The sequence below is a fragment of the Rhinopithecus bieti genome, unplaced genomic scaffold, assembly GCF_001698545.2.
Source record: "Rhinopithecus bieti isolate Rb0 unplaced genomic scaffold, ASM169854v2 scaffold_36166, whole genome shotgun sequence".
Taxonomy (NCBI): Eukaryota; Metazoa; Chordata; class Mammalia; order Primates; family Cercopithecidae; genus Rhinopithecus; species Rhinopithecus bieti.
In genome coordinates, this window is record NW_016815144.1 from 341,179 (window position 1) to 351,232 (window position 10,054).

The window sequence follows — 10,054 nt, forward strand, 5'->3', positions numbered from 1 at the left end:
ATTATTGATTATATATTACTATTCATAACATATATTATCCACATACTCCTTCTCTAGTTCCCAGTTTCACTCCAGTTTTTCCACTCCCTGCACCACATACAAATATGCCACTAAACTTTTCATAAAGAAACACATTTTGCTGCATTTTCAGGATCTAAATAATCCTACTCAGGTAGGATTGTAAAGACTTGTAAAGACCTTTCAGCCAGACACCAAAGATTGCCTTACGCTTGAGTGAAAATCACGGAATAAGATCCTCACGAAAACTCTTTTCATGGACTTTGCTGGCTCTATCTGTCAGCAGTTTCTTAACGTAAGTGACTCCATTTTGATTCTGACAATTTTCACACCTCTCTTTGCTGACATCTTTCCTGCATTGTCCCAGAGATCTGCATAATGACCAAGATTTAGTTAGGTATCAGAAAAGCGGTGTTTTTACTGCATCTGATATCAAAAGGAACATAATAAAATGAGAAATGGAGAGAGTTACTGTTGATGAGATTAAATTGAATGTAAAGCAAATTTACCTTCTATCCTATTTCAAGCATATGCCCCAGAAAAAATTAAGAGCACCCTGTCAGTTTTAATTACTAAATATTTTGGTTTTAAAACTATTTTTTTTTTTTTCATTTTAAAGGTTCATTTGTCTGCAGGGGCGTCCAATCTTGTGGCTTCCCTGGGGCACACTGGAAGAAGAGTTGTCTTAAGCTACATATAAAATGCACTAACACTAGTGACGATAGGTGATGAACAACAACACACAAAAAAAAAATTGGGAAAAATCTCATAATGTTTTTGAGACAATGTCTTGCTCCGTCTCCCAGCAGAGTGCAGTAGCATGATCTCAGCTCACTGCAGTGTCTGCCTCCTGGATTCAAGGGACTCTACCATCTCAGCCTCTGGAGTTGCTGGGATTACATGTGTGCGCCACTACACCTGGTTAATTTTTGTATTTTCAGTATAGACAAGGTTTTGCCATGTTGGCCAAGCTGACCTCAAACTCCTGACTTCAATTCATCCATCTGAGTCCGCCTCCCAAAAATGCTAGGATTACAGGTGTGAGCCACCACACCCCGCCAAGAGCTCATAATATTTTATTTTGTGTTGCGTAGCATTCGAAGGGGTCCTGGGCCACCTGCAGCCCATGAGTTGAGACAGCATGATTTAGAGCTTACTTTTCTCCAAATATTAAAACATAGCATTATCTTCCTTTATTTAAAAAAATGCATTATTATTTTCCACTCACTTTAAGAAGATTTTGAGGATTTTTACAGTTTTAAAAAAACACAAAATACAAAACAAAATAGAGCCATATAAATAAAATTAAGAAAATGTAAAAGGCCTATCAGAAGCCAATTTGAAAGAGAAGAGATATAGGTACCAAGAACCTAGGATAAGCTGGGCGTTAAACTTATCTCTGAGGGAAAACTTTCAGGTTGAAGAATATACATATGATTGCCTTTTCCTGTCCCTACATTTTTATTTACAGGATACTTACAGCATTGTAATAATAAGAGAATTCAAAAACTATCTAAATAACTGTATTTTTCAATTACTGTTATTCAAGCATTTTAAAAGCAAAACCAAAATAGCCTGTGTCCAGGACTCCAATCAATCAAGCAACCGAATTTCAGGGAAAGGAAACAGGCTCTACTTGTCACGTTTTCTCGTTTTCCTCTCTCGATTTTCCTGCAAATTCTGAAGGTTATAGAGGTAGAGATGAAAAATCTATCTGAGGTCACCAAGACTTAAGAAGGCATGGAATGTTGAAAGCTATCTTTAATTATAGTGTTGATTTCAAGATAGATTGACCCAATAATCTTTCTAGAAATACCATCTGCAGGAAAAACGTTTAACTTTTATTCATTTGATGCTTCTTAACATAATAAAATAAATGAACCTAAAACAGCACTTTAGGTAACCTGGAAGGGAAGATACATTCCATTTACGTGAAAATACATAGGAGCGATATGTACATTTGGGCAGATATTCTGAACTCTATTGGGTTAATGTTTATGGCTGCACTTGAGCACAACAGTGAGAAGTTTCCCATCACATTTTATCTGAAATGAACAAAACGTCAGGGTAATCTACTAGCAAAACCTGCGCTCCGGGTCAGCGATGCTTCTCCCTCTGGCACACTCACCATGCCCCTCCCTAGGACACGTTGCCTCTCTTCTTTTGCAAAGCTTTCATGAGGTCTGACATGAAATCTTGCTCCCCGCCTCCTGCCCCGCCGGGGTCCCTGGGTTCTCGTGGGTTCTCGTGCCTCTTGGGGGGCAATAGGGAGCCTCTTTGTCGCACCGCGGGAGGCGGCCTGGCGGAGTCCGGGGCGTGTGCGCGGCGGCGGCGGCGGTGCGGGGGCAGCTCCGATCCCGCGTCCCTGCGCACGACGGCGGGGGCGGGACGAAGTCCTGAGGCGCTCCTGGAACTCCGGGGCCGGCTGGCGGGAGCTCAGGGTCTTCCAAGGGAGGCGGCGGTGGCGGCGCGGCAGGAAGTCGCGGTGGGGCGGGGAGCCCCCGCCGCCTGTGCCTTTGGCCTTGGGGGGCGTGGCGGGGCTGCCGCTGGTGTCTGAGGCACCTCCGCACCGGAGGTGGCGGGGGCAGGCTGGACTTGGGGGCGTGCGGGGCCCGGGGCGCTGCCGGGTGGTGGTGGTTCCCGAGGGCTAGCTTCTTATCCTGCAACCGAATGACAGCGGCATTCTTTTTCTTTTTTTTTAATTTTTGAAAGTTTAAATTTATTGTTATTAATTAATGGAGACGAGGTCTCACTCTGTCGCCCAGGCTGAGTGCAGTGGCGCGATCTGGACTTACTGCAGCCTCTACCTCCCGAGCTCAAGCGCTCCTCCCGCCTCAACCTCCCGAGTCGCATTCTTTATTCTCAAAACAGCCCCAGTGGACAAAACAGCCCTACTGGACAGGACCATGCCACAGATATGTGAGTCTCTGTCTGCCCCCTGGGGAGCCTCTGTCCTTCAGTCACTGAGACTCCTGGTTGTTCATGAGCTCATCTTTGTTCTGGAATATGGCAATTATTCTAAATGGTCTTTAAAATAAAAAATAATCATTTTTCTAATTTTTTAATATTTTGGCTGGGCATGGTGGCTCATGTCTATAGTCTCAGCACTTTGGGAGGCCCAGGCAGGTGGATCACTTAAGTCCAGGAGTTCAAGACAACCTGAACAATATGGTGAAACCCTGTCTCTTTTAAAAATACAAAAATTAGCCTGGTATGGTGGCACACGCCCGTAGTCCCTGCTACTGGGGTGGCTAAGGCATAAGAATTGTTTGAACTTGGAAGGTGGAGGCTGCAATGAGCTGAGATCATGCCACTGCACTCCAGCTTGGACAACACAGTGAGAATATGTCTCTCTCTATATATATTTTTAGAGACGGAGTCTCGCTGTGTTGCCCAGGTTAGTCTCAAATTCCTAGCCTCAAGTGATCCTCCTGCCTCAGCCTCCTGAGTAACTGGAATTATGGCCACCCCACCTGGCCCAAATGGCCTTTAACAGTATTTCCTGTTGTCACAGTGGAACAGCATAAAAACAAATGTAACTAGCTTCATTTTTATTTAAAGTGGCCTTTATCCATTCCTGCACATAGGCAAGGATAATTTTAGAGCATTGAGATAAACATGCAAACCCAGCAATCACATAGTTTTAAAAACTAACTCTGGGATTAAAGAAGTAAACAACTAACTATGTTTTGTTAAAGATTTATATGACCATTGTGACCTGACCAAGGACAGAGAAGTTCCCAACCTCTTTGGACCCTTGTTGGCACCCAGATGTCTGCAGTCTCTGGTCATCCCTTGATCTCAACTCTTTCCCCAACTCACTCCTCTTCCCCATATACCACACCCATTAAAATCCTCCAGTTAGCCTGAAAAATTTAAGATTGCACTTCAGAACACTAGTCCACCATCTTCATGGTGTTACTGGCTTTCCAAATAAACCAGCTTTTCCTCCCATCATCCCTAATCTCTTGAGTCTGGCTTTTAAGTGGTGAGCAGCCAAACCTGGGTTCAGTTACCCTGTGACACTCATCTACCAAGTCTACTCTAAATGGAAGAGCTGGCCATGTTCAATGAGGTGTGTTGTATTTAGATCATACGAGCATCACCTCCTTGGAACCTGCCTTATCCAGGAGCTACTGTATGTCTCTAAAGGGGCTTTCATGGTGTATCTCCTGTGGGGTTGCCTCAGTCTATAAACCACCCTCGGCTCATTCATTCCTTCAAAATGGAAGCCAAATGACTTCACTCCTTGGTTCCCAAGCCAAGCCACCAGAGTCTCGGCATATAGGAAGGGATGCATTTTTCTTGGTCTGAGTTGTGCTGGTTGTGATGCTCATGTCAGGAGTAGGCATCTGTAAAATTATCTTGCTCCTATTCCACACAACACACAGTAGAGACACACAGCAACTCCTGGGGGTTGAGGACTTCCCAAAACCTTCACACAGTCTCCTGGCTTAAATGTACTACTCTGATTAGGATGAAGGAGATGGAAGGGGAGAAGTGAATGGAAATAGTTCTCTCTTGGCTACAGCTTTGTGAAAACGTAGGAACAAAGGATATGTTTCCTGGCAAAGACCTTTTTGCCTGATCTTGGGGACAATGTCTCCTTGTGTTGGTGAGCTGAGAACACAGGTGCCTTTTGCCAGGACTGTGGGCTTCTAGGGAGGAGCTGATTACAAGCTTGGCTCCAGATGGCCTCAGAGCTTTAGGGAAGGCGGTGTGGTGGGCCAGAAATTAGGACAAGACATCTGGTCTCTATAAGTTTACTTTTTCTTTTCTTTATTTTATTTTATTTATTTATTTATTTATTTATTTATTTATTTATTTTTTGAGACACAGTCTCGTTCTGTCACCAAGGCTGGAGTGCAGTGGCAGGATCTCCCCTCACTGCAACCTCCACCTCCTGAGTTCAAGCAATCCTCATGCCTCAGCCTCCCAATTAGCTGGAATTACAAGCGTGTGCCAACACCCCCAGCTAATTTTTGTATTTTTTGTACAGACGGGGTTTCACCATATTGGCCACTCTGGTCTCCAACTCCTGGACTCAGGTGATCCGCCCACCTCGGCCTCCCAAAGTGTTGGAATTATAGGCATGAGCCACCATGTCTGGACAGTTTACCATTTCTCAACTGCATGAAAGTTGGCTGGCTCACTGGATATAAAATTAGCCCCATAGTCCTTATTATGACTTGTGTCTCAGGTTGTGATAAGATCAAATGAGATAAATATGTGAGTTCTGAAAAGTAATATCACCAGCACGTGCTATTGGTAGAAACCAGCACGCCAAATTTGGCCTAAGTCTAATAGATGCATAGCCCTTCCTCTGCCAATGTTGGAATAGATAATAATAATTTATATAATGAAACATCCCCAGGCAACTGGATTGAATCCATTTTAGTGATAATTATCATTTCAATTTACAGTTTATCAGGGTTCCAGTTTATTTCATTCTCTGCTTAGTAGCCTCTTACCATTGAAGATTAAATTTGGAATTTTTTTCTAATAAAGTGCCTTCTGATTTAGTTTCTATTTTATTTAATTTATTTACTTATCATGATAAGCTATTTAACTGGTGATGTATTTTTTCTTTTTAGTTAAATTTCTGAACAGGCAGCTTGGGTATTGATGTTCACATGTAGTTAAGTGATTTCTATTCTGGGATTCTTTCATTTCTTTCAGTATTTTTAAATGCTTTCCTTCAACTGGCATTATAGAAATAATGAAAATAATAATAGCTGAAAGCACATTGCATGAGGAGATTGTCAGGCATGAGAAGACAACGAGAACATTAAAGAAATAGAACTTTTACAGGCCTGCAGTGGTTGTCAAAATTATAAGTTCAATAAATACCAAGATTTAGTTGTTTTCATGACTGGCTGATGGACAAAATGAAGGGGCGAAAGAAGTGAAAAATTGCTAAAGTGAAGCACCCTGCCTGTCCTAGCTGGGTGACATGCTGTTGTCACAGTTATTTAAGGTTGTTTTGAGTCACACAAGAGAAATATTCAACAGAATTTATACAGTCAGCTGAGAAGTTTTGAACTAAATTAGTAACTAAATCATAATTATTAGCTATGATTTTAAGATAGATTTAAAGGAATCCTCACTGATCTATTCGGTTGAAAAAATTTTATGGAGAATGTTATACCAATTTGGCTATTATTTTACAATGTATTCTCTCCTCTGTCACCTGGGGATGTATGTAGGAAGGACATTAATGGGTAAAATAGAAAATGCACATTTTTAGTGAAACCCTTTTTTGTCTTTTTTCTTTTTTTTAAAGACAGGGTCTTTATCTGTCACCCAGGCTGCAGTGTGGTGGTGCAACCAGAACTTAACTGCAGCCTTGAACTCCTGGGCTCAAGTGATCTTCCTGCCTCAGCATCCCAAGTAGTTGGGACTACAGGTGCTCACCACTGCGCCCCGCCCTATTTACAGTGTAACTCTTCTAACAGTCTTCTAATCTGATTTTGGGGGCCAGTTAACGCTTCATATAGGGCTTCAGACTACTAGTTGCCCTATTTTACTCAAAAAAGGCAAGTAAAATCCCAAGCGTTTAAAACTTGGATGTGCTACTATCAGAGAGGGCTAAAATCACTTGACTAAACCAAGAAAACCACTTTGGTCAAAGTAAACGTAGCTAATTAACTTCAGAATGTTAAGGAAATTTTTACATTTTTCCTAGGCAGTGTGATAGCCGGTTTTAACTTTTGATTCTAGCATATGTAACTTTAAGATTACAAATAACGAGCAATGAACTAAATTAAATTGTAGTAACTTCTCAGTTGTTGGAACTACATTTTCTCTTTATTTATTTATTTGACTGGATCTTACTGTGTCACCCAGGCTGGATGCAGTGGCGTGATCACAGATCGCTGCTGCCTTGATGTCCTGGACTCAAGCCAGTCAAACACCTCAGCCTCCCCAGTAGCTGGGATTACAGGTGCACACCACCACACCTGGCTAATTTTTTTTTTTTTTTTTTTCTAGTAGAGACAAGCTCTCTCTATATTGCCCAGTCTGGTCTCGAACTGAAGCTCAAGCAATCCTCCTGCCTCAGCCTCCCAAAATTCTGGGATTACAGGTGTGAGCTACTGCACCCAGCTTTTTAAAAAAGCAGTTATGGGAACAATGCGAATGGTTGAAAATATGGGCTTTGGAAACATGGGCTGATGGAATGTGTAAACCAGCTGCTTGCTGGTTTTACCTTGGATGTTTCAGCATGTCGCTGGGCCTCTTGGAGAACAGCACTGACAGAATGTGCAGCCTGGGGCATCTGTCCATTGGGCTGGGCGGTGCCATTTATAGATCCTGAGAGGGAGGAAGCGAGAAAAGAAGAGCGAGCAAAGCATTTTCAACATTCTTGAAAGTTAATCTGAAAATACAAAGCAATTTACATCTCTAAAGCAAAGAAAGATACTTGCTGGCTACTTCTTACAAAAAAAAATAATAAAAACAAAGCAAAGAGAGTAATTCACAGGCATGGCATGGTACACAAAACCTTACGAAAAATCTGAGGTTCTGTGACAAAACTTTATATGAGATTCAGCAGAAGAGTCAGGAAGGTGAGTGCGGTATTTGATAAAGCCCACCGAGGAGGGTCTGGGTTAACTGGGATCCTGGAGAGTAACAATACGTTTTACTTTTAAAAACTTTTCAGTAATTGAAGAATAAACCTTGAAAACATATTTTAAAAAATTCTTCTTGATTTTTTAAAAATGTATCTATCCGGTTTCATACCACACTGAATACAGGAACAACTCTTCAACATTGTCCTCAACAAAAAGTACATTGGACACAGAAACAATAGACAGAAATTTGGGCAAAATGTGTAGGTCCCTGAAATAATCTGGAATTAGATGGGGGTTTTTTCCCCCCAAAAAGTCCTGGTATGCTATTTTATTTTCCTGCCTTTTAATTAGTCCCATTGACACGAAACTTTGACTCATGTTACCTTCAAATATGCTGTCCAGGACCGGGTGCAAGATGTCAAAACACTAGGACATAATCTCATTCTTCATGTGGACAGTTTTCTGGGCACTAATGGAGCCTTGGACTAATATAATACTTGTACTCTGATAAGAAACATCTACCTACTAGCTCACCCTAAACAGGAGATCAGCACCTTATCCATAGAATATCATAAAATAAGTGGTCAAAGTTTTCTTAAAAGTCACTTAAAATAGATACAGGGCTCCAGTGTGGGTGACAGAGCAAGACCTTACCCCAAAAAAAAAAAAAAAAAAAAAAGCAAAGAAGAAAAAGAAAACAGGTCGGGTGTGGTGATTCACGCTTGTAATCCCAGCACTTTGGGGGGCCGAGGCAGGTGGATCACGAGGTGAGGAGATCAAGACCATCCTGGCTAACACAGTGAAACCCTGCCTCTACTAAAAATACAAAAAATTAGCCAGGCGTGGTGGTGGGCACCTGTAGCCTCAGCTACTCGGGAAGCTGAGGCAGGAGAATGGCGTGAACCCAGGAGGCGGAGCTTGCAGTGAGCTGAGATTGCGTCACTGCACTCCAGCCTGGGCGACAGTGCGAGACTCTGTCTCAAAAAAAAAAAGAAAAGAAAAAGAAAAGGAAAAAGAAAACATATTCCGAATGCTGTCTACAAAGTTCTGTTTGTATAGATGTATTGGATACGTTTTGAACAGGAGCACTGAGCTTTGAATATGTGTTGGAATTTCTCCTCCACTTAGTACCTGTAGATGGCTGAGCTGGTGCAGCTGCATTGACTGTCCCCAAGTTTGTCCACCGAGAGGCAAGTCCAGCCTTTGCCACGGCCCGCTGGTAGTTATCATAGAGAGTCTTCCCATACTGGGGAGAGAACACAAAGAAGGAAAGGAATCCATTTATCCCAAATTCTGCACTCAATTGCAATATAAACAGAGAGAAGAAATAAATACTCCACGGCTACTCTGTTCACCACTTGTCTGAGTTGGTTTTCTTTGGATATTTCCATTAAAATTTAACAAATACACATTCAATCATTTTCCAGATTAGCAGAGTCAGTTAATTTTTTCACCAACATATTAGAGAAAGCTTTGGCCACTCAGTTCTGATTACGTATGTCTTTATGTAACTCGATCATAGATTCCATCTTGCGTTTTTTTTTTTTTTTTTGAGACCGAGTCTCCCTCTGTGCCCAGGCTGGAGTGCAGTGGCGAGATCTCCTCCTCACTGCGAGCTCCGCCTCCCGGGTTCACGCCATTCTCCTGCCTCTGCCTCCCGAGTATCTGGGACTACAGGCGCCCGCCAACACGCCCGGCTAATTTTTTGTATTTTAGTAGAGACGGGGTTTCACCGTGTTAGCCAGGATGGTCTCGATCTCCTGACCTCGTGATCCGCCTGCCTCGGCCTCCCAAAGCGCTGAGATTACAGGCGTGACCCACCGCGCCCGGCCCCGTCTTGCGTTTTTAATTGCACACTAAGCTTGCAATACTCGCCATGAGTAAATATCCGGTTACTGGAGAGGTTCGTGTTTCTATCGCTCTCCTCATTTAGAAAACCCACCAGCGAATACACTTGATAACGTCTGTGGCTGAACCCAAGGGTGGGCCAACTGTTTCACAGTACCAGGAAAGCTGCGCCCGGGTCACGAAGTGGGCTGGCAAATGCAAGACAGGGTGAAGTCGGAACGCTCTCTCACCTTGGCTATCCGTATTCCCATCACCCACTGGTTTAGGGTTCTTGCGTCATCACAGCAGAGATACTTGATATACTGGGACTCCTTCTGAATTTGGGGGTGCTAGAAAGAAGCAGTTTCGTGACAATGTATTCACTTGTCATGTATTAGGAAGTCAAAGCACCTGTCAGGAAATTTTTTAAAATCTCTAAAATATATGTGATTTATGTGGTAAAAATTACTGGTTGTAAAATTAGGAAGGTAACTTTTAAAAATGACTAAATTTTGAAAGGATTTGAGAAATTTGTTATATGTTGGGAGGCTGAGGCGAGCGGATCACTTGAGGTCAGGAGTTCGAGACCAGCCTGGCCAACATGGTAAAACTCCGTCTCTACTGAAAATACAAAAAAA

At 42.6% G+C, this 10,054-nt stretch overlaps 1 protein-coding gene across 1 annotated transcript in view; it reads right to left on the reverse strand.

Moving 5' to 3' along the window:
- Nucleotides 1–1,838: 1,838 nt before the first annotated feature.
- Nucleotides 1,839–10,054, reverse strand: part of LOC108515828 (amyloid beta A4 precursor protein-binding family B member 1-interacting protein-like) — a gene marked incomplete at its 5' end in the record, with an annotated part of 55,454 nt that continues 47,238 nt past the window's right edge. Inside the window, 7 exon segments of the mRNA XM_017852984.1 lie at nucleotides 1,839–2,381; nucleotides 2,384–2,488; nucleotides 2,491–2,578; nucleotides 2,580–2,678; nucleotides 7,226–7,329; nucleotides 8,721–8,835; nucleotides 9,668–9,766. Of these exon segments, the coding sequence (XP_017708473.1) occupies nucleotides 2,158–2,381; nucleotides 2,384–2,488; nucleotides 2,491–2,578; nucleotides 2,580–2,678; nucleotides 7,226–7,329; nucleotides 8,721–8,835; nucleotides 9,668–9,766 (834 nt within the window).